Source organism: Mirounga leonina, unplaced genomic scaffold (assembly GCF_011800145.1).
Source record: "Mirounga leonina isolate KUSES-001 unplaced genomic scaffold, KU_Mleo_1.0 Mir_418, whole genome shotgun sequence".
Taxonomy (NCBI): Eukaryota; Metazoa; Chordata; class Mammalia; order Carnivora; family Phocidae; genus Mirounga; species Mirounga leonina.
The window spans coordinates 5,626,321-5,651,490 of NW_023270739.1; the positions used below are offsets into that span (position 1 = coordinate 5,626,321).

Genomic DNA, 25,170 nt, shown 5'->3' on the forward strand with positions numbered 1-25,170 from the left:
GACACTGGAGATACTGGGTGAATGAGGCTCTCTGCCCTCATGGAACTTGTAGGTGAGGAAATAAACAGTAAACAAATAAACAAATGTATATAAAAATATTATTATATATTATTATGTATATATACAAATAAATATACACAAAAATATACATTTATATATACACATACACATGTAGGTAAGAGAATAGAGAGTGATGGGAATGGGGCTATTTTAGAGAGGGTGGGCAGAAGGAAGGCTTCTCTGAGGAGGTGACATTTGAGTAGAGACTTGAATGAATTAGGGACCTAACCATGCAGAGTCCCTGGAGGAAGCAACAGCTAGCACACAGCTTGAAGGAGACACAGAGCCTGGTGTGATTACAGAAGAAGGCAGTCAGAGTGGCTAGGGTAGAGGGAGAGAGAGGAAGCAGAAGGAGATGAGTTTTTGTGAAGTTAGAAATGGAAAAACAAGTTTTTCACCCCTTCCCCAAACCAAGCTACGGCAGTTTTCCAGGGAAAAAGTCGTGTCTGGCACGTTGTCCCCAAGGGCTGACAGTCCCAGCAGGCTTCTATCAGGCGACACTGAGTGGTAACCCAAAACACTGCGGGATTTTTTGTTTATGGACTACAAATTAACTCATAGGAAATTGAAGGTATCAAGAATGATACAGTTCACAGCTGTTATAAAAGAAGTTTGGAAGGAGTAAGTGACTAAAAAATGAGATTAAGAGTAGATAAAATAATCTTGGGAAAGACGGCAACTTGAGCAAAGGTCTCTGCCACTGTCCATAGCAGTCCTTAATGAAATGACTGGCAGAGAACAGGTTGGCCTCTTTTGTCTAAATGCACCCTGCATTTGACCATTTCTCATTACTTCCACTGCTAGTAAGTTATAGTTGGATGTATTAACATTTCAATTCATCACGCTTAGAGCCCAAAATGAACATAGTAGTGGATCTTTAGGCACTTTTCATTTCACTTCTGCAAGAAGACTTGGGAAAACATGAGATGTTATAATATGAGTTGGTCTGAAGATGTGGAGAGGGAAGTGGTTTTCCTTCATCATTTTTCATGGGAGGGGATTGAGAATAGTAACAATAATACTATATACTGGAGTGAGTATACTTTTATATCTGTGAATTACACTGAACAGATACGCTTCTACTGGTTTTCACATAGAAAACTCAAGCACAGACAGACCGCCTAACATACCAGAGTCACACAGATGGTTAAGGACAGCATTGTCGTAGGTCTGGTCTTAGACTGTGCTCTGGCACTCTATTAATGGCACCAAGTTGTTTTGATAAGATGTTATGTCAAAGAAAATCTAATTGCCCTCCCTACTCTTGCCCCACCCCAATTGTACTCCTTTAAGGTAGCAGATATTAACATGTGGGGACCCAGCTGGTCGTCTGCCTGCCCATCCATCCATCCATCCATCCACCCACCCATGTACTTCTCTATCAACTTCTCTCTCCTATACATACACAATGATTGATTTTCCTCTGTGCTTTACCAATTTGAATCATACCATGCATATTACTTTAAATCTTTAGCTATATGTCATGGTAATATATCTAGATCTAACTCATTTCTCTTTTATGACTGTATTGTTTGATTTATTGCAGAGTATATATTGCTTTTAAAAGGAAATAGCATATTTAAAGTGAAAACTTTCATGTCAATATGTGATATGATTTCATCATACATTTATTTTCTTCTTAAAGTGTAAGAAACGGAGTACTTACTGACAATTCCAATGAAACTTAGTTTTCCCTGTACATTTGCTACAGATTTTTTTTGCTTTGCTACATTGCTTACATTTTTTTCCCTAATTTTCTTTAGAATAAAAATTAATTGTAACCTCAATGAATATTTTCTTACCTATGCAAATTCAACGTATTTTTCAGGTTATTATATCCGGGAAAAGTCTAAGCAAGTCATAACATTGCTGATGGATGAACAGTTGCTGCATAGAGAGAGGGAAGTAGCATGTCGGACAAGACGGCGCACCTCCTACTCTATGACATTTCCTAAAAGATTACCTGGTACAGCTAACTCACCAACAGCATGTGCTTCTGCCCACACACCAGAAACTCCTGCTTCAGAGAAGAAACGTAAGCTTCTCAAGGTTGCAAGGCTACGTAATAAAAGTACGTATAATGAACACTGTCCTACAGTGTAGTAGGTATCATTTAAGAACAATTAAAAAATATAAAACGTTAGGTTTTAGTACTGAAATATTAATACTGTATGAGTACTCCTATTACTATGTTAGACATTGTACTGTATAAAACAAAGATGAAGAATAATAGTAGAAAATTTTATGACTATTTTCTGAATGCAGTTTATCTGGGTTTCAAATAAAATGGGATTTTTGAGCTTAAATGGTATTAAAGTAGTGACTACTTATTTGGCATCATAATTCATTTTAAGATTTTAATCATAACTGGAATGTGAGACTCAAGGTCTAGGTATCTGTGCATTTTGTGCTGTTTGATCCTACCAATCAAGAAATTAACATTTTCTTAAATGTGCCTCAGAATTCTGAAAGTCTCTAAAACTCCTACAGGACGACAGTGCCTCGTATTTTATAACTCTTTCCTTTGCTTAAAATTTTAAATATGAACTGAACGTTTTTTTAGAAAAGGGATTTTTTTGTAATGTTATAGAAGTCAGTAGGAAAATGCGATTATCTTTTCTACTAAATTTGCTAAAATATAAAAGAATGCCATTGTGCTCTGTCTTCTCCAGTACAAACCCTGTTGATAAGTTTTGTATAAGGAATGGCCAGTTTGAGGAAGCAAAAAACATTAAAGAAATGTGACTTGACTCACTGTTCCTTGAAAGGAACTAAACTTCAGGTGCTGTAAGTGAGGGACACAGCAGGAGTAACATAGAGTTAAAAGTATTTTCAGAGGCTTGTCTCCTAGCTTTATCATGTAACTCTATTAAGCAAGATCCTGAAAGAACTGCAGGTATTCAGTATGAACAAATGTTCCAAATGTCAGTTAAGTATGGAAATTAAGAATGTTAATAGTAATACCAACATGGAGCAATCCTGCTAAAAATCACTGAAGTACTTCTCTGACTCAGTCAGGAGTTCTCAAATGTTCACTCAGTTTGTGCTTGTGTGGACTGGAGAGATGGAAAGACAGTAAAAGACAGCAAATGCCATCTATATGCTTCTAAAAGTAGTGAAACCTCTTTCTTTAGGGTAGCCATTTTATTTTGAAATAAACCAGGAGTGGTAAGAGATCCATTCCGAAATTTTCTCATGGGAGCTTTCAGTTCAAACTAACACAGCTTGTGTTATACGGAGTAAAATCACCAATTATAATTCACCCAGAGTTTCTTCACTCCTTTTGCTACTTCTCTGTTGCCTTTCTTGTTCTCCCTCCACTGCTTTTCTCTCTTCCTTTCTCTTTCATTGTAAACTTATATTTATGGAATTTATTTGAAATCTAGATATCGAGCAGAAATTTGGAGCTATAGCAGTGAGGAAAACATAGTCCCTTTCATCATGGAGCAAATATTCTAGTGACAGAGACGACTACTAACCACACATAAACAAAATAGATATAAAATATTATGTTAGGAACAAGTTCTATAAATAAAAAGAAAGCAGTATTAGGGGACAGAGAGTGACAAGGATGGCTTTACTTTAGGTCAGGGAGTGAGGGAAAGCCTTTTGGAGGAGGTAGAAATTTAGACAGAGACCCAAATGAAGTGAGGGGACAATCCATGTATATCTGGGATGTTCCAGGCAAAGGAAACTCCAGGTGCAAACTGGAGGGAGCTTGGCTTACTTACCTGTAAGCTTAGGAAATGAATCTTTAAATTGCCAAAGAAGTAGCCCAGCCCTGAGCCATTTTTATGATTCATATAAGGAAATCAAGTTTATTGCTTTATAGTCACTGCTTTTTTTTTTTTTTAACCCCAAATGATATTTGCTAGCTTTATGACACATCTTATTCACTAAACTGAGCTTGGAATGACTTTTAACTATTTTTAAAAAGTCAGTCTACCTTCAAATGAAGTTTTGCTACAATTTTTTTTTCATATCACTAAACATGTATTGACTACTTACTAAATGCCAGACACTGTTCCAGGACTGGTAACCAAATTGGGTGTATTTCTGCTCTCTTGGAAGTTATATCTGGTGATGGCTTTCAGCCTGTTTAAAAAAAAAAAAGATGTTCAAAAGGAGTTTTGGTGAATGATAGAGTCATCAAAATGAATTTGTAGTAAGAGTACTATTTGAAAGTGAATAGTGAATGTTTGGGTGTAAAAACTTAGTAAATTTGTTAAAAATCTGTTAAATTATTTTAAAACTTCGACTGGAGAGGGAGACAAACCGTAAGAAACTCTTAATCTTAGGAAACAAACTGAGGGTTGCTGGAGTGGTGGGGGGGTGGCAGAGATGGGGGGTTGCTGAGTGATGGACACTGGGGAGGACATGTGCTATGGTGAGCGCTGTGAATTGTGTAAGACTGATGAATCACAGACCTGTACCTCTGAAACAAATAATACATTATATGTTAAAAAAAAGAAGAAGAAGAAGATAGTAGGAAGGGAAAAATGAAGGGAGGGAAATCAGAGGGGGAGACGAACCATGAGAGACTATGGACTCTGAGAAACAAACTAAGGCTTTTAGAAGGAGGGGGATGGGGGGTTGGCTTAGCCCGGTGATGAGTATTAAGGAGGGCACATATTGCATGGAGCACTGAGTGTTATACGCAAACAGTGAACCATGGAACACTACATCAAGAACTAATGATGTAATGTATGGTGACTAACATAACATAATAAAATTTTAAAATATTTTTAAATATTTTTATTTAAATAAAATAAAAACTTCGTTTATCCATCACTATGTATATATACACATATGCATACTAGCTATATAGATGTGTGTGCGTTCAAAAAAGAGTAATTGTATTAAGCTTAGCAATACTAACCGTTTCCATGTAGGCATTGAATCTGAAGCTGTATTTTATTTATTTATTTATTTATTTATTTATTTTCAAAGATTTATTTATTTGAGAGAGAGAGCGTGTGCGCACAGAGGGGGAGGGACAGAGGGAAAGAATCTTCAAGCAGACTCCCTGCTGAGCATGGAGCCCAACATGGGGCTAGATCTCACAACCCATGAGATCATGACCTGAGCTGAAACCAAGAGTTGGGTGCTTAGCCGACTAAGCCACCCAGGCACCCCAGAAGCTGTTTTTTTTTTTTTAAGATTTTTTATTTTATTTATTTATTTATTTATTTGACAGAGAGAGACACAGTGAGAGAGGGAACACAAGCAGGGGGAGTGGGAGAGGGAGAAGCAGGTTTCCAGCAGAGCAGGGAGCCTGATGCGGGGCTTGATCCCAGGACCCTGGGATCATGACCTGAGCTGAAGGCAGATGCTTCACAACTGAGCCACCCAGGTGCCCTCGGAAGTTGTATTTTAAAGGAAGAAAGAAAAATGACAATTTGGTGTGTGGGGGGGGTTGCTGAGGGAGATAAGAAAATAAATTGGGGGAGCATTCTTAGTGGGACAGAAGTAGCAAATGAAAACTTGGAGAAAGGTGCATCGATTAGAATTAGGTGTTCCCAGAAGTGATGGTAGAAGAGGCCACAAAAATGTTAACAGCTTAAACATAACAGGATTTTTTTCTCTCTTCTAGAAATAATCCAGAACTAGATATTCTAGGACTGATATGGCTCTTCATGATGTCAGGGACCCAGGGGTCTTTCTGTCTTGTCGTTCCACCAGACTCATCATGTAACTTCCACTTCATGATCCAAGATAGCTGTTTGAGCTCCAGCCATCACATCTGACTTCTAGCCAGTAGGAAGAAGACCTTGAAAATATGAATATTCTAGGGGTACCAGTCGGTTAACTCTCTGCCTTCAGCTCAGGTCATGATCCTGGGATCCTAGGATCGAGCCCTGGGTCGGGCTCCCTGCTCAGTGGAGAGTCTGCTTCTCCCTCTGCCCTTCCCTCTGCTTGTGCTCTCTCTCTCTCAGATAAATAAATAAAGTCAAAAAAAAAATATGAATACTCATTCCCTTTAAAGACACTTATTGAAGTTGCTCATAACATGTTGGCTTGCATATTATTCTTTAGCACTTAGTCACTCGACACTCCTAGCTGCAAGAGAGGCTGAAAAATGTAGGCTTTATCCTGGACAGCCTTGTGCCCTGATTAAAGTTAGAGTATCTATTGTTAAGGAAGGAGAGAATAAATATATGGGAGAATAAATAGTTCCTACTGTAATGGTAAAGAAAACAAGAAACAAATTAATCATGTTAATGCATGGTTGTCAGACTAAATGGAATAGAAAACATAAATTTGAATATGTCGGAAACTGTAGACAGGTCATTGAGAGTTAATAAAGGGCATAATGAGCAGTATTTGGAGATTTCACTTCAGTACCACTAGCAGCTAGGAACTACTGTAGGCCTCGGAGAACAGAAGGGATGTTTAGCTTAGTCACAGAACTTAGCTTTCTTATTACTGAAAACAGCTGTTGGTGGAAGATAATTCTTATTGCTTTGTGTAGAAATGAAGGCGATACGAATTGGAGGGAAGCTCTGTAAGAGACCGTTGTTTCAATCCAGCATCTCGCTCTAGGGTTATTGAAATGAGGGAAAGGTAATGTGTAAAGACAGAATATAGAGAAGAAATGGGGTAAGTAGATGATGTATTGGAGAAGAAAGAGAAATTGAAAACGGCTAACATTTCAGTTAGAGAGGCAAGTGATGATATTACGCAGGTGCATTTCCATCAGGCGGTATTTAAAGACATCTCTAAATTATTTAGTTATATTGAAATGTAAAGTTGAATGCATTGCTAGAAATGTGATTCCCAGGCTTTAGGATCTAGAGCTGAAACAGCTGTGCCTAGCTTCTTTGTGGTAAATTAGCAAGGGAAAATGTACTTTGGAGAAGGTGTTATGCACACATTACTACCTCTACTCCTTTTTTTTTTCTATTCCTAAATGTTTTCCCCGAAGTTTTAATTGTGGTAGATGGCTTGGAAAATTTTTGTTTAGGTGATTTTATTGTTTGAAGGAAGAGATGGATTGAATGATAATTGTTGTTTGATGTACATGTACTCTTACTACAAATTCATTTCCATGATGCCTCATTCACCAAAACTTTTTGAACATCTTTATTTATTTATTTGTAAATATTTTATTTATTTATTTGACAGAGAAAGACACAGCAAAAGAGGGAACACAAGCAGGGGGACGGGGAGAGGGAGAAGCAGGCTTCCCTTGAGCAGGGAGCCCGATGTGGGGCCCAATCCCAGGACCCTGGGATGGTGACCTGAGCCGAAGGCAGACGCTAACGACTGAGCCACCCAGGCGCCCCTTGAACATCCTTTCTTAAAAACAGACTGAAAGCTATCACTAGATATAACCTCCAAGAGAGCAGAAATACACAAAAACTACATGTGCACAGTTACAACTTGGCTTCTCTGAGCTGTAAGCATCAGTGTCACACCCTTTCCTTGGAGGTGATAATTGTAAAAACCATCACCAGAGATATTGCTTACAACCAGACCAGCAAAGCATTACCTCTGTTGGTCATCCGATCTTCCATAAAGAGCTCTTTAGTGATATTATTCTTTGCAATGGAACTTTACTTGTATTAGAGAAGGATTACTCTGGTCTAGGTTAAATGTAGTAAAAATCATGTATGTTTCCTGTTGGACCAAAAGTAAAACTTCAAAGTAGTTGTCATGCTTTTATAAGCACAAACACCAGTGTTGATGTTACTTCCTACAGTGAACCTTGTACTAACAGAGTCAATGTGGAGTCACACTTGGTTGCTGTGTCACACAGAGTCTAGATAGCAGGGCTTACGGTACAAATGGCAGTTCCTACTAAAACATCTGCACTGATGAATGTCAAGCAGTGATTTTTTCAACTTAAACAAATGTACAATAAAGAAAATAACAAAATAACAGTAGCTTCAATCTCTATCACCCTAAACCAACCACCGTTAACATCTTAGAATATTCACTTCCAGTCTGGTTCTTTTCCTTCTTTTTTATTTTTATTTTTTTATTTTTAAGTAATCTCTACACTCAGTGGGGGGCCCAAACTCACAACCCCAAGATCAAGAGATCAAGAGTCGCAGGCTTTACCAACTGAGCCAGCCAAGTGCCCCTATTTTCCTTCTTTTATTTTGTTTCAGAAAAAAATTGCTCTATTCTTGTAAAAACAATACAGGCTCAAAAACACTAAAGAATCAATCATTTCCAATCTCATCATTCAGAAATAGCCATAATTCATGTCAGATGAGTGTAAATTCCAGGCATCTTTCTGTGCATATATACATATAGAAAATGGATAACTAGAGAGAACTTATTTTTATAAAAATGGCATTGTACTGGATGCATTTTTTTTTTTACTAAAAGATATTTTGGGTCTACTTCTAGTGATAAGACTTACTCGGGGCTCCAAGAAACTCATTTATTGCAGAGTAACCAAAGGCTGTAAATGATGAACCATCACGACATTTCTGGCCTCACTAGGGGCAGGGGAAGTCTTCAAAGATCTTGCCTTCCAAAAATTTGAATTAATTAATTTAATTTAATCAACAAAATAAGAACAGGACATGTGAGCTAGAGTCAGAGTGACTTGGAGCTGGTGCCTGTCGGAGTTGAATTGTTTAGCGGCACTTGTCAATAGTTAAGAAAATGGTTTGGGGCCTGACTTGAGCATTGGGAAGGAAAGCCTGGGTTTGCTGTGCTGAACCCAGACACTCCAGGTGGGGCTGAAGTGATTCAAGGTAGTTTTCTCTGGAAGAAAAAAGGTCAGTTCACAAGTTAGGATTCACAAGTTAGGATTCCCACTAATTAAAGTCAGGCAATGAGCTCGCAATCCATATTACCAACCAGGAAAAAATGAATAGCCCCCAAAGATTGTAGGTAGTAGAAAGGTCAGATACATGATGTAGAATAGATATGCATTTAAATATCTAAATAAATAAAGGGTGTAAGCACAGTGTTGATATGGGGAGGTGATGCATGTGTCAGAGAGGGGTATAAGGAAAATCTCTGTACTTCCCTCTCAATTTTGTTGTAAACCTAAAATTGCTCTGAAAAATAAAGTCTTCAAAAGACATACACACAAGCAAAAGCGTCAAAACTGAATTTATCCTTCTCTAAATTAATCTAGCTATTCAAATGTCAGTTATATCTGTCATCGCCTGGCTCCTTGGGCCAAACCAAACTCTAAAAATTAAAACTGTTTTACTTAAAAAAAAAAGATTATGGGGAACCTGGGTGGCTCAGTTGGTGAAATGTCTGCCTTTGACTCAGGTCATGATTCCGGGGTCCTAGGATCGAGCCCCACATTGGGCTCCCTGCTCAGCGGCGAGTCTGCTTCTCCCTCGGCTTCTCCCTGCTTCTGCTCTCTCTCTCAAATAAATAAATAAATAAAATCTTTTGAAAAATGGATTATTAGGCATGCATATATGAATTTGAAAAATGGACACTTACAGAAATGAGAAAAACCATTGAAATCAAAAATTTAATTTGAAATCAAAAACTTAGTTTAGTGAACTAGAAGATCTGTCCAAAGGAAAAGGAAAACACAAAAGCAGTGTTAAGACATGCAGGACACATCTGCAGGAGAATGACAGTTACCCTGCCAGTGACCTCTCCTCTTCAGCTACAGTGGAGGCCAGATGACAGTGATACAGCATTTTCAAAGTGCTTAGAGAAAATAACAGCCTGTGATTATGTACCCAGCAAAACTGTCATTCGGAGATAAGGGTGAAATATTTCACTTACAGATAAATAAAAACCTGAGAGCTTACCACCAAGAGACCTTCATTAAAGGATATACTTCAAAAAGAAGGAAAATTATTCCAGAAGAATGGTTGGAAATGCAAGAGGGAGTGACTAACAAGTAATAAACGTGTATATAAAATAAACACTTTCTGTGTAAAATAGTAATCTTACTTTTGAGTTTGAAAAACAACTAAAGTAGTGGGTAGCCATGGTATTTAAGTTGAAAGTGAGTCTACAGAATTCAGTGTTCTAAGATCCTTATATTTTTTGAGAGAAGGGTAAGGATATTATTTGACCCTCAACTTTTATTTTATTTTTATTTTTTAAAAAGATTTTATTTATTTGTAAGAGAGACAGAGAGCACAAGCAGGGGAGTGGCAGGCAGAGGGAGAAGCAGGCTTCTCACTGAGCAAGGAGCCCCATGCTGGACTCGATCCCAGGACCCTGGGATCATGACCTGAGCTAAAGGCAGACGCATAACCCACTGAGCCACCCAGGTGTCCCAACCCTCAACTTTTAAAAGTAAATGTGCATCATAAACTTGAAAGGTGTAACCCCAAAAGAAGAGAAGTAGAGTGCATAAATTCCAAAGTAGTGAAAAAATAGAATGAGAAAATAAAAGTTTATAAAGAGCAAGAAGCATAGGGACGCCTGGGTGCCTCAGTGGATTAAGCATCTGCCTTTGACTCAGGTCATGATCTCAGGGTCCTGGGATCAAGCTCCGCATTAGGCTCCCTGCTCTGCAGGGAAGTTGCTTCTCTCTCCCCCTCTGCCTGCTGCTTCCCCTCCTTGTGTGCTTGTTCTCTCTCTCTCTCTCTCTCAGTCAAATAAATAAATAAAACCTTAAAAAAAAAAGAGCAAGAAGCATAGATAAAGTGGGATGGATGGAAATAAAAAAGGTAAAAATCATAGAAATAAGTCCAAATATATTAATAATCATGATAAATATTAGTGAATTAAACTCATTTTAAGGCAGAGATTATCAGATTGGGGCAAAAGAAGCCCAGATATATACTGTACACATAAGTTCACATAAAGATTAAAAGCAAATGGGTGGAAAAGGATAAACCAGACATATACTAAAGAAAGCTGATGTAGCTATATTAATATCAGATAAAGTAGAATTTAAAGCCAAGAGCATTATTAAGGACAGTGATAACAGGCTTAAATCCCCAGGAAGACATAACATTTCTAAATGTGAGTATACTGAATAAAATAACTTCAAAGTATATAGAGCAAAAAATGGTAGAACTACAGGAAGAAATTGAAACATATCCCATTATAGTAATGATTTTAAAATCTCTCTCTCAATTATTGATAGATCAAGTAAATAAAACATCTTTTTAAAATATGGATTTTATAATTATATTATAAAGAAAGTCTTAACATTTCAAAGAATCTATATTGCACAGACCACTTTTTCTAGCAAAAATGCAATTAAGTTTGAATTTTAAAAATGTAAATTAAAATGTTCAGACACTTAAATGTGGAAGTATTCCATTGAGAATCAGGTAGAAAAAAATGTTCCCATTCTCCTTGCTTCTGTTCAGCTTTGTACTGTCCCTAGCCACCACAATAAAGTAAGAGAAATTAAAAGCAAAAATATAGAAATGGAATAAAATTGTATTTGCAGATGATAGGATCTTCATATAGAAAACTTGAACGGATCTACAGACATATTAGAAATAGAGTTTTAGCAAGATGGCTGGCTATAAGATCAAAATATGTAAATCAAGTTATATATTTATGTATCAGCACCAAACAGTAAACATAATTTTTTAAAAATACCATTTATAATAGTAAAAAATCATTATCTACTTATGGATAAATCTTTGAAAAAAGATGTACAAGACCTGTACACTGAAAATTATAACACTTAACTGAAATATATTAAAGATGGCCTATATAAATAGAATGATATTCATGTTTGTTTATAGAAATACTCAGAAATGTAAATATCAATTCTCTCCAAATTGCACAAATTTGGTGGAGGTTTTCCTCAAGCTTGGTAATATTGACATTTTAAGCCAGATAATTCTTTGTTGTGGGGGCTGTCCTGTAAGTGTAGGATATTTAGCATTATCCCTGGCCTCTACCCACCAGATGCTATTAGTACACATCTGTTCCTGTTGTGAGAACCCAAACTGTCTGCAGACATTGTCAGAGGTTTCCTGAGGTCCAAAATTGCCCCCAGTTGAGAACCACTGATTCAGTGCAATTATAATCAAAATCCAAAAAGGATCTTAAAAATTGAATTTGATGGGCTGAATCCCAAATTTATCTGGAAGAATCAAAAGGTCAAGAATATCCAAAACATTCCTGAAAAAGAATAAGGTGGAAGGCTTGCCTTTCTGGGTGACATGACTAAAGCAAGAGTCATCACGACAGTGTGGTATGGATGGAGGGATAGGTGCCTAGGCCAATGGAACAAACTGTAGAGCCCAGCAAACAGACTGTGCAACTAGGTTATCTTAGTGTATATGACAGAAGTGGTGTTCCACATTAGTGGGGAGAGGATGAGTTCCTTCATAAATAATGCTGGGGCAATTATTTATTCATATTGAAAAAAGTGAAATTAGGTCTCTACCTCATATGCACAAAAACAAATTCTAGAGGAATTAAAGACTTAAAGGAGAAAAAATAGACGTCAGAATGTTTAGAAGAAAATAAAGGAGAAATCTTGTTTTCGCTGGGATAGGGAAGGATTTCTTTCTTTTTTTTTTTTTAAAGATTTTATTTATTTATTTGAGACAGAGAGAATGAGAGACAAAGAGCAAGAGAGGGAGGAGGGTCAGAGGGAGAAGCAGACTCCCTGCCGAGCAGGGAGCCCGATGCGGGACTCAATCCCGGGACTCCAGGATCATGACCTGAGCCGAAGGCAGTCACTTAACCAACTGAGCCACCCAGGCACCCCAGGATTTCTTAAACATAACTGAAAAAAGTGCCAACTATTAGAAAAGCATTTGTAAGTTTGACTCTTGTGGTAGGGAGAATTCTGAGAAAAAGTCCCGATGATCCTTGTCTTTATGTAATCCCCTCCCCTTTGAGAGGTGGGCATTACCTGTGAATGGGAAGAGTTCTCACTCCCATGATTATGTTACATTATATGTCAAAACAGCCATCAAAAAGAATGAAATCTTGCCATTTGCAACGACGTGGATGGAACTAGAGGGTATTTTGCTAAACAAAATAAGTCAGTCAGAGAAAGACAAGTATCATATGATTTCACTCATGTGGATTTTAAGAAACAAAACAGATGAACATGGGGGGAAGGGAAGGAAAAATAAAATAAGATAAAATCAGAGAGGGAGACAAACCATAAGAGACTCTTAACTATAAGAAACAAACTGAGGGTTGCTGGAGGGGAGGTGGGTGGGGGATGGGGTAACTGGGTGTTGGGTATTAGGAGGGCCCTTGATGTAATGAGCACTGGTGTAATATGGGACTGATGAATCACTAAATTCTGCCTCTGAAACTAATAATACACTATATGTTAATTGATTTATTTTAAATAAATAATAAATATAAAAATAATGGATATCCTTTGTTTACTGGTGTAAAATGCTTACCATTTTGTAGTCATTTTCAATTAAACAAACTTTTTAATGAAGTCACTTAACATTCAAAAAAAAAAAAAGGGAGTATCCAGGTGGGCTTAATCCAATCACACACCCTTTAAAAACAGAGTTTTCGGGGCGCCGGGTGGCTCCGTCGTTAAGCGTCTGCCTTCAGCTCAGGTCATGATCCCAGGGTCCTGGGATCATGCCCCACATCGGGCTCCCTGCTCTGCAGGAAGCCTGCTTCTCCCTCTCCCACTCCCCCTGGTTGTGTTCCCTCTCTCACTTGTCTCTCTTTGTCAAATAAATAAAATCTTTAAAAAAACAAAACAAAACAAAAACAAAAAACAGAGTTTTCCCCAGCTGGTAGCAGAAGAGGAAGTCACAGATTCCAAGTTGAGAAGGATTTGATGCACCCATACTGGCTTGAAAATGGAGTGATAAGGAACACAAGTGGCTTCTAGAAGCTGAGTGATCCCTGGTTGCCAGCCAGCAAGGAAACGGGAACCTCAGTCCTACAACCACAAGGAAACCAAATTCTGCCAACAACCTGAATGATCTTGGAAGTGGATTGCTCCTCAGAGTCTTCAGAGAAGAGTCCAGCTTGGCTGACACTTTGATTTTGGCCTTGTGAGACCCAAAGCAGAGAACCCGGTCAAGCCTGCCTGGACTGCTGAGCTATAGAATGATGGCATAATAAATGGGCATTGTTTTAAGCCACTAAGTTTGTTGTAATTTTTGGCAGCAATAGAAAACTTCTAAAACTATATTAAATTTAAGAATTGTCTGTCAAAAAGCACCCTATAAAAAGTGAAGAAGACAGTCCCAAACTAGGAGAAAAATTTCTAACATATGTAAGTGACAAAGGATTATCCAGAATATATAAAGAATTTCTGCAAATCAGGGAGAAAAGGACAGCACAATGGAAAAATAGGAAGGAGATATGGAAAGCATTTCCTAAAAAAAGAGGAGGAAACATGTAAGGCCAAGAAACATTTTTTTAAAAATGCTCAACCTTGTATTGTTATATACAGTAGCAACAATTCTAAAATGAAATATATGAAAATACGCAATTTACAATAACTTCCAAAACCATCTAATGCCATATTGTGAGGAACATCCTTCTGTTCCTTGAAGTACATTCTCTTGTACATTTGGAGTCTATTTTTTGCATGCCATCTTCCCCTCTCTCTCTTGCTTCCCCCTCCCTTCCTCCTCCTCTTTTCCTATTTTCCCCCTGGAATGTGTTTAGTTGCCGGGTCTCTTTCCATCTTGCTGATGCTTAGACAGCTCTCACCAGGCAGTGTGTTTTGAAGGCAGTGAAGAGTAAGGGTTAAGCGCTTAGGTCCTGGCACCTTACTGACTGGACTTGAATCCTGATTCAGACTGTGTGGGCTGTGTGCCCTTGGACATGCAAGCCTTTGGTGCCCCAATTTTATCTTCTGTAAATTGGGAATAATATAGTTTCTATTACAGAGTTGTCATAAGTAAAGGAGGTGATACAGGTATAGCACGGTCATATTCGGCAGTTACTGGCTCAGATACACTTAGTGATTTCTTGACTCTTCCCACCATGTCTGAGACCGGTTTGTTTTCTTCACCAAGTTGCAGTTTGTGTTCTGTTTCTTATTTTATTCATTTTTCTGCAGCAGTGAGGAATGGGAGCCTTCATGAGGCCATATGCGATCTCGTTTAGAATACCTGGACGCTGCTCTGTCCTCTGAGCCTTTTGTACAGGATCCTGCTCATCCTGTCTAGCTGGGAAATGTGTCCTGCTGCCCTGGGGCGGGGAGATGCTCTTGAACTTCAGATCATCCACCCAATTCATTGTGAAACTGTAGCTTTCACTTCCATGAAAGTGTTAGCATCTGTATTTACTCACTCTGGTACACCTCTTTTTTTCCCCTTTACCAATTTCCACCTCTTCTCAGTCATAAGGAGTGAGAAAAGCATTGTCCGCTCAGTTCTCCTTGTTCCAGACATGTGGATGGTGATGAGAAATCTCAGAATCTTATCAACTCATTGCTATCACGTTTGGGGAAAAGGGGATGCTTTCTTTGGCCACCAGTCATTTTCCTTTTAAAAATTTTTAGCTGTACCTGTTTCTGTGTTAGATCGCTGTTGTAAATTTTTTTGGGTTAGTTTTGACTTTTTTTAAACTTCTTAAGTTTTAGGCGATGGAAATGTGTGTTTTGCGGGCAGTAAAGATGTGTTGCAGTTTCAATGTACTGTCAGCCTAGGATCCAGCCCCTGCATCCTTAATCCTGCTTGTGTAGTGACTCTGTGCTCCTTGTCTCTGTGGCTGAGTGCTTAACACAGTCTGTGCGTTTTCCTGTTCCCTGTTGTTCTTAAGTAAGAACTACTGGCAATGTCTCAAATTCTGTATGCTATCGTTAGCAAAACACAGAAATAAAATTGCCTTAACTCCCTTTTTAAGATTTCCTGCAACAAAAATTTGTCCTTTCTCACTTTTCTTATCTACCGATTTAAAATTTAATTTTTAAAAAACTGCTTAAACATCTCTGCTTTCTTATTCTTTTTCTGTTTTCATTGAAAAAAAAAAAGGCTTTTCTCCACTAATCTCAAAATCCACCTTTCAAAAAAGATTTACAGTACTCACACTCTACCTCCAGTCCCTCTGCAGCATTTCTCCAAAGTGAAGAGGAGCATAGAGGTGGGGTCTAATAGTGAACGTTGTGGTGCCCCCGCAGAACCCCTTCTTCGAGATCAAGGCACTCGTTCCCTCGGCTGCTGGGAGGCTTGGCGTCTGAGGGGTCTCAGCTCAGTCCTTCTCTGGGAATTCCTAACAGGTGAAGAAAGCCTCTTCGCCCAAGGTCCCAGCCCCTTCCTGAGGGAAACAGCATACAGTGAGCTGCGGTTGTGGCTGGGCTGCTCCCTTGCTCCAAGGCAGGACAACCGGGAAGAGCCATCCCAGCTCCCCAGCTCCTGGCAGGATGAGTCACAGCCTCTGCTGCAGCCACATCAGTTTCTCCCATGGCCCAGTCCTGCCTTCCAGGCTCCTCACGGGTCCTGTTACAGAGAGTACTCCCCAGTGAATCTCCCTCATACAAATATGAGCCTTAGGATCTGTTTCCTGGGGAACCCCACCTATGACAATGGTTTTTTTCAAGGTTTAAAATATAGGAGTATCATAATATGTGTATATCCATGAAGAAAGAGAATTATAAAGCAAATGGAGCAAAATGTTAACAATGGGTAAACCTGGATGAAGTTTATGGGAGTTCTGTGTACTATTCTTTTTTTTTTTTTAAAGATTTTATTTATTTATTTGACAGCATGAGAGTACAAGCAGGGGGAGCGGCAGAGGGAGGGGGAGAAGCAGGTTCCCACTGAGCAGGGAGCCCGATATGGGGCTCGATCCCAGGACCCTGGGATCATGACCTGAGCTGAAGGCAGCCGCTTAACCGACTGAGCCACCCAGGCATCCCTGTGTACTATTCTTGCAGCAATATTTCCATAAGTTTGAAATGATTACAAAATGGAAGTTTAAAAAATTAGGACAAATATCTATTACTTGAAGATGTTTTAAGTGCAATTATGCTCCAAGACAGTGAAGTTGTTAAGGTTCCAAACTCATGATTCTGCAAAAGTTAGATATAAAGATAATCACTATGAGACTTCCATATCTTATCAGTTCATTAGCCCACAGAGTATTTTCTTTGGTGGATGAATTTTCTTTTTTTTTTTAAGATTTATTTATTTATTTATTTGACAGAAAGAGACACAACGAGAGAGGGAACACAGCAGGGGGAGTGGGGGAGGGAGAAGCAGGCTTCCCACGGAGCAGGGAGCCCTATGTGGGGCTCGATCCCAGGACTCTGGGATCGTGACCTGAGCTGAAGGCAGATGCTTAAGGACTGAGCCACCCAGGCACCCCACATTTTCTTTTTAAAGCTGATTTTGTTAAGTAAATGCCTTACACCTGAAATGACACTGTCAATACATAGCAACAGTATTTATTAGATACTAAATAATAAGTGGAGCAATTTGGGAATTTACTCAATTTGTGCCGCATTTCAATTCCAAAGTGTGCGCTTGCCTTGTTAATGTCTGATGGTTTGAATGTCAGTTTGATATCTCATCTAAGAAATATCACAGGGCCTGCCCGTTTTGCTCTGTGGTATTATCTGAGTTGTACAGGCTCAATGAAATCTACAGCCTCTCTCGATGGTTTCCTCCCAGCACCCCCAGCCTTGGTATCTAACCTCTCATCTTCAAATGACCCGATAGCATCACTGCCTCAGCGTCTTCACTTTTCCCTCTGGGGTTTCACATTTGCACACGAGTCCTCCTGGCTTGTGACTTCACCGTCTCAACTGATAAATAGCTTATGATACCAAAGGGACTTCATTTCCACTAAGAAATGAAACGTGTGCTCTCCCCTTCCATCTGCTTGTGAAAATCCCCGAAATAAATCTTGTGTAATCGCCTAATTTAATTAAGCACACCCCACTTCCAGTGTTGGGCTGGTACTAAAATAAAAGTCTCAATGAATTTCCATAGATCACCATGCTCTAACTGCCTTCCTTCTTTCCTCCAGAAGATTATTTAATATAGGTTTAGAATAGTTTAGCTATTCTAGCGTAAAATGTGTCTCTAAATAGTCAAGATATGTTTTTCTTTCACAGTTCTTGCTATCCTTCAGTTTTCCTCACACTTTACTTCAAACTTGACTTCCTGCAATTGTTATTAATCTACCTCTATGATGTCTAACTCTAAGTCCATATCACTTCAAGGATAATTTTGATGCTGAATACTCAAAGAGTGATCATAAAGGTAGTTCCTGATGAATCACATGAAAGTACATAGATGATCTAAGCCTCAAACCACTACTGTTTGCCAGTATTCATTAAAAATCTCCAGGCCCCAAAATAAGCTCATTTTAATTATTCATTTTCATGTGACATTAGGAGAAGATGAAAATTTAGAGCCATAATTGCAAAGTTCTTATTCTTTCTTCAGTGTCTTTGGCATATATCATACTCGCTCTTTTTGCCCACGTAGTTCCTTCTACTTGGGATAATTTCTCATTCTACATTCTACATCTCATTCTACATCCTAGCCATCCTTCAAAGCCTTGTTCAAATTTTACTTCCTATTTGAGGCCCTTTCTGACTACTCTAGTGCACACCGTTTTTTTCCCTCCTTAGAATGTTTATTCCTAAAGTTAGTTAATTTAAGAAAGTTCGGCATGGTCTTGTTTTCCTCTAATTGTTTCCCATAAGTCTGTGTGTCAATCTTCATCTCCGGAGTCAGGCTATAAACTTTCCGAAGGCGAGGACCACCTCATCTTATACCATTGGTTTTCAAGCTATTTTTCTTGCATAGCCCCTAAAATGATTTTGAAAAATTATATACCTCCTGATGCGTTTTTAAGTTGACATGTGACTGTATCGTAAGTCACTGCAAAGGACATAATTCAAAATATTGACATTAAGGACAAAAGAAAACAAAATGAAACAGTTCCATGAGACTTTTAAGCATATCTAATGGAACCTAAACACTGTGTGAGTGCTACCTGCAGCCATTCATTTGAAAAAACACAGTCTTTAACTGTTGGAAGCTTTACATCATGTAATTTCCTTTTCTCCTTGAAGTCATATTTCTACTCCACATGCCTCAAAGGATTTCATCCTAATAGAAAGTATTTTGATGCCTGACAGTCTTCTCTACATCAAACATGTATATAAATTGAAATTATTTTTCTACATTTTCTAGGACCAGAGGCTTTTTTTTTTTTTAAAGATTTTATTTATTTATTTGAGAGAGAGAGAATGAGAGAGAGCATGAGAAGGAGGAAGGTCAGAGGGAGAAGCAGACTCCCTGCTCAGCAGGGAGTCCGATGCGGGACTTGATCCCAGGACTCCAGGATCATGACCTGAGCCACCCAGGCGCCCCATGACCAGAGGCTTTTAAGTGGTAAAATATCTTTCTAGATTGATTTATCATTACAATTACTTTTACCACACAATTGATTAAAACCAAAACTACATAAGTGTATTATAAATTTTTATAAACACTTATTAAACATAAAGAATACCATTTTATTGGAAATACATGTTTCTATGAGATACATGGAACTGCTTGTTTACCCACCTATGAATATTACTTATTGCTGGAAATAAGCAGGGTTCAGCATAAATTCTGTTTCTCTTTTACATTTTTATGGATGTAAATGCTGAGAAGGCTTGTTCACATAAAATTGTAGGTGGGAATAGGAGGTGTTTTATTATAGCAACGTCAGTCAGTTCTATGAATTCCTTTCAAGTAATACTCCAGAATTATATAGTAATTTATTATAAAAATGGTTTTCATCTCTTGTCAGCTGTTGACTTGATTAGGTCTGTCTTCAGTGTTGTTGAAGCAAAGAATTGGAAAAACCCACTTAGAAAAAGATTTGTTAAACAGTCAGTAGGAGTAATAGACTTTCTCAATTTCTGGGAATAGTATCAAAAAGACCTTTACTAACATTTATCAGATGATTATTAATTATTGCCAGTTACACTTTAACACAATATACTCAGAAAGTGGGAAAAAGAAAAACATTCATTGCGGTATATCTGTCAGTATAATAATTTTTGAGATAATTATTGTTTCTGATGCTTTAAATATGTTTCAGCAACTCTTCAGAACCACAGATTTGGTTCAGTCCATTTTTGGAAAATATTGACTATGTTTACCTAGTTGGCAAAGCCAGCCCTTATTGTCAAAACGGTCTGCCAAATCAGATTTCAACTTTCTTTCAGAAAACCTCTTACTTCGTTCAAATAAACATCACTGTGGTTGCGCTCACATTCCTGAATTCTTTTCCTAGGGGAGATGGCTAAGGCTGGAGCCTTGTCGTAATTCTGTTGCATTGATGAAATAAGCTGCCCTGCCTCCCGTGCTTGTGCTTGTGCTTTCCTTCTGTCCATAAGGGAAGATACACCATAATAAGATGGGTAGAGGATGGGTCTTTCTTTGTAAAGTGGGAGGAAGTTGATTATGAAAGGGGAAGAGGAAAGAACTAGCCTGATGCTTGCTCATAGTCGCATTCTCAGGGAGATCCATTTTTGGAAAGAATATATATGAAAGTGGTACGTCTGGACGTTGATTCCTTTAAAACTATCTATGCCCACCTGGCCCTTGGGAAGTCTTTAAGTATCCCCAGTGGTGTGCAAACACCAGTTTGAAGATTGCTTTCTTACACTTCTTATTTTACCCAATAATATGTTGAGAGATAGTTGGGGCTAATACTTCGTTTACACAGTAATTCAGATAGAAAGAAAGGAGGGGTGCCTGGGTGGCTCAGTCGTTTAAGCATCTGAGTTTTGATTTTGGTTCAGGTCAAGGTCTCCGGGTCCTGAGATCAAGCCCCACGACGGGCTCCACGCTGAGTGTAGAGCCTGCTTGGGATTCTCTCTCTCCCTCTCCCTTTGCCCCTCCCCTACCCAGGAAAAAAAAAGATAGAAAGGAAAATGGCAACTACAAAATCATTAAATTCAGTACAGACATATAACCAGAAATCTCTATTTTCACTGGCATATTCTTTTATGTTTAAAATTTTTTAAAAATTTTGTTTAAAAGTGCTTTCTCATCATACAACCTATACCTCATATATGTAAACACATGAAATTCCCACTGCAGTAATAAAGTTCTTTTAAATATTAATTAGAATAATTCTAGTTGTCATTGCTAGGGATAATTTTCAGACTAATTTTCTACACTGTATTGTGCCTTATTTTAAAAAAGATGTCTCAAATAATAAAGCACACAATAAAATTGTTGATGGGAGAAAAGGCTAGAATCAAAGTTGTAGTAGTTTTAAATGGGCCTGAATTTGTCAATTATTACAAAGAGATATATTAAAATGACTGTCAGCAGATGATGTATATGTTGCAGACAAAATGGATCTTCAGAAGTAATTAACTTAAAAATTGTGAGCTAATGTAAAAACATTGCTATTTTTTGCCAAAGTAAAATCTTAGCTGTATGTTGTTGACAGAAAACGCTTCCAAGGCAGGATTGAAACAAGAGCAGTGCCAAGACACTCAGCTGCCTAGTGGGACTGTGTTGTCCCAGGAAACACTACCAGTCAAGATTAATGCTTGGAAATCCACAGAGGTAAGTCACTTGTTGCAGTTTCCTGTTGGCTGCTGTAACAAATCACCACCAACCCAGTGCCTTAAATCAGCACAGATGTGTTATTTTACAGTTCTGTAAGTTAGAAGTCTGACACAGGTCTCACTGGGCTCACAAGGCATCTGCAGGCTGCATTCCTTTCTGGAGGCCCCGAAGGGAGAATTTGTTTCCTTGTCCTTTCCAGATTCAGCTTCATGTGTTCTAAGAGAAACGGTGCTTGTCTTTGTACTCTGTTTTTGTTGTTTTCTGTTATATACAGTTTTAAATAAGAATAAGGTTAGATTATCAAAGTTTTCCTTTATAGCTGATGCTTTTAAAAACATCTTATTTAAGAAATTCTTTTTATCCTAATATAATAAAGATCTCTTACTTTTTCTTCTAAATGAAATCCTTGTGCCCTCTAGAATTTTACTATATAGTGTAAGATAGGGGTTTTATTGTCTTTGCACCCCTGTGGATAAACAATATTTTATTTATTGAACAGTCATCTTTCTCTCCTCATCTAAAAAAAACCTTTTTGGGGCGCCTGGGTGGCTCAGTCGTTAAGCGTCTGCCTTCGGCTCAGGTCGTGATCCCAGAGTCCTGGGATTGAGCCCCACATCAGGCTCCCTGCTCATCGGGAAGCCTGCTTCTCCCTCTCCCATTCCCCCTGCTTGTGTTCCTGCTCTCGCTGTCTCTCCCTCTGTCAAATAAATAAATAAAATATTTAAAAAATAATTTAAAAAATTAAAAAAACCTTTTTATTGTGAAATAAAATTATAGACTTGGAGGAAGCTGCAGAAATAGTACAGAATCCCACGTACCGAGTACCCAGCACCCCCCTGCTGGCATCTTCTATGACCATAGTACAATATCGAAACAAGGAGATGGCCGTCCATATGTTACTTCTGACTGACTATAGACCTTATTCAGCTTCCAAATTTTCAATTCAGTATTCAGTTTTTTAACCTGCATTTATGTGTATGTGTGTGTGTGTGTGTTTGTCGGGTGGGCGGGGAGCAGTTTCCTATGCAATTTTATTCCAAGTATAGATTCATGTAACCAGCACCAAAATCAAGATACAGAAATGTTATGTCCACACCAAAGAGGTCTATCGTGCTATCCACCCCATCTCTTCCCCACCCCCCAACATCTCATATCCTGATAACCCTAATCTTTTCTCCATCTCTATAGTTTTATTATTTCTAGAATGTTATGTAAATGGACTCAGACAATATGTAACCTTTTGAGATAGTTTTTTTTTTTTTTTTCCCACTCAGCATAATACTCTTGAGATCCATTCAGGTTGTGAAGTTTTCATATCTCTGGGATAAATGTCTAAGGGTGTGATTGCTGGGGTGTGTGGTAAATGCATACTAAATTTGGTAAAAAAAAAATTGTCAAACTGTTTTCTAGAGTGGCTATAACATTTTACATTTTCACCAGCAGTGTATGAGAGATCCAGTTTCTCTGCATCATCAGCTTTTGCCATTACCGTTTTTATTTTAGCTATTCGAATAAGTTTGTGGTGATATCTCATTGTGGTTTTAATTTGTGTTTCCCAAGTGGCTAATGATGTCGAGCATTTTTTCATGTGCTCGTTTGTACCATCATAACTTCTGTTTGGTGAAATATATGTTCAGATCTTTTGCCCATTTTCTAATTGGACTGTTTATTACCATTTTTGACATTTTGAGAGTTCTTTATATGTTCTGGATACCATTATGTTTCTATTTGTGCTCTCATCCATGAAGATGTTCATCTTGTTTCTGAGCATGGCCTGTGTCTTTAATTTTCACATTTGTATTTTCTCTGTCATTGCTGTGTGTTTGGGGAAGGATGGTATCCCCAAAGTGTGAACTTATAGAACCATCTTGACTAGAAATCTGTCCTGTTCAAGACTATTTGCAATTATCTCATTCACTCATTTGTTTTTCTGTTTTATGTGTGTTTCTCCTTCTAAGGAAAGCTCCTTGAGAGTAGAGACCATTTTAGTCTTATTCATTACTGAATCTTTATTTGCCAAATATTTGTTAATGAAGAAATGATTGAATAGTAGAAACTCCATATTAACTTCCTTCTCTCCCTTTCTTGTGAAAGAGGCTTGTTTGGTCTCCTGCTTGGAGAGCTTTGTTTAGTGTTCCCTGCCACTGTTCCTATGAGAGTGGCTGGAATTATTTATTGACCTTCTGTTCCCAACCCTTTTCCTGAACCCAGTTAGGTATTGGATTTACGTGATTTTCTAGCAGCTCGGAAAAGTACATAAAATTAAAATTTCACTGTTCCTTAATTGCATAGCAGCCCACAGACTGAAAATATGTAGATTATGATGTGGGAAACAAAAGCAGAAGAAAAATTATTAAATTCCTTGTTACTTACAGCCCATTGACAAGTCCTTGAAACAGGCAGAGTGACCTTCCTCCAGGGACTCAGCTGCCTAGATGTTAATACTTTGCCAAGGGCAAAAGGTCAAAAGGTAATCTTAGCCCAACCTCCAGGACCCTGTGAGTCTACTTTAACATATAAAAATTCCTTTGAAAACTTCCTTTACCTCTACCCACGCCCCGCCCCCCCCACCTCAGATACATGTTGGCAATCATCCTCCAAGCATATGACCCACCGATATACATCTGAAGGGTCTCATGACTGAGGGTTTACTAAACGATAATAAATGACCTTTCCCAACAATAGTTAACCCCTCAGGATCCCAGAAACCTTGCTTCCAAAATACCTGGGAGGCTTACACTATCCCTAACCCCCTCCCAACTTGAAAGTCTATAATGGGCCACTCCTCATGACCCCCGTGTGGCTCTTTCTGCCCATGGGTCCCATCCCCATGCTTTCATAAAACCACATTTTTGCACCAAAGATGTCTCAAGATTTCTTTTTCTTTCTTTTTTTTAAGATTTTATTTATTTATTTGACAGAGAGGGATACAGCGAGAGAGGGAATACAAGCAGGGGGAGTGAGAGAGGGAGAAGTAGGCTTCCGGCTGAGCAGAGAGCCCGATGTGGGGCTCAATCCCAGGACCCTGGGATCATGACCTGAGCCGAAGGCAGACGCTTAACGACTGAGCCACCCAGGCGCCCCTCAAGATTTCCTTCTTGGCTGTTGGCTTCAAACCCTAATGTCTTTCCTATATTAGATTATTTTAAAAGGTATGACATTAAGTCAAAATGATTTTTAAATTTGAGATCAGTTTTATTTGCTGCTGCTGGTTTATAAGGGGGAAAATAGACTTGAATAATCTTATATGCTTTGGACCCTAACAAAGGCATAAAATGCCACCCAGCTTTTTTGTATCAGTCTTCAAATTCTCATTATTATTGTTTTTTCTTACTTGGGAGAAACCCAGTGTAATTGATTTACATCATTCAGCATCTTATATCAGCAAAAAATGGTATCCTTCTCTCAAAAGAAGCTTAAAGCTGGATTTTCCTTTTTCAGTGCATTACTACTGTATTGTGGCACGATTCCATCATTCTATTGACAAGCACCTCCTCTTATTACCGTCAGGAACAGTTGATGCAGCCCAATATGTCCTCTTCAGAAATCTGCTTTTGTGGCAGAAGACAACACCTACCAAGCTGAAGAGTAAAATCTAATTGTTGTTGCCAAATGTACTACATCTACATTAAAATTCTCATGTTCTTAATAAGAATGAAATAGAAATGATACTGTTGATTGGTTAGGCAGATGAGGGGTGCTTAAAAAT

At 38.4% G+C, this 25,170-nt stretch overlaps 1 protein-coding gene across 1 annotated transcript in view; it reads left to right on the forward strand.

Annotated features, from left to right (window-relative positions):
- Positions 1-25,170, forward strand: part of ENTHD1 (ENTH domain containing 1) — a 103,873-nt gene that overhangs the window by 15,784 nt on the left and 62,919 nt on the right. Inside the window, exons 2-3 of the mRNA XM_034987467.1 lie at positions 1,889-2,131; positions 21,340-21,458. Of these exons, the coding sequence (XP_034843358.1) occupies positions 1,889-2,131; positions 21,340-21,458 (362 nt within the window). The remainder of the gene's footprint in view (positions 1-1,888; positions 2,132-21,339; positions 21,459-25,170) is intronic.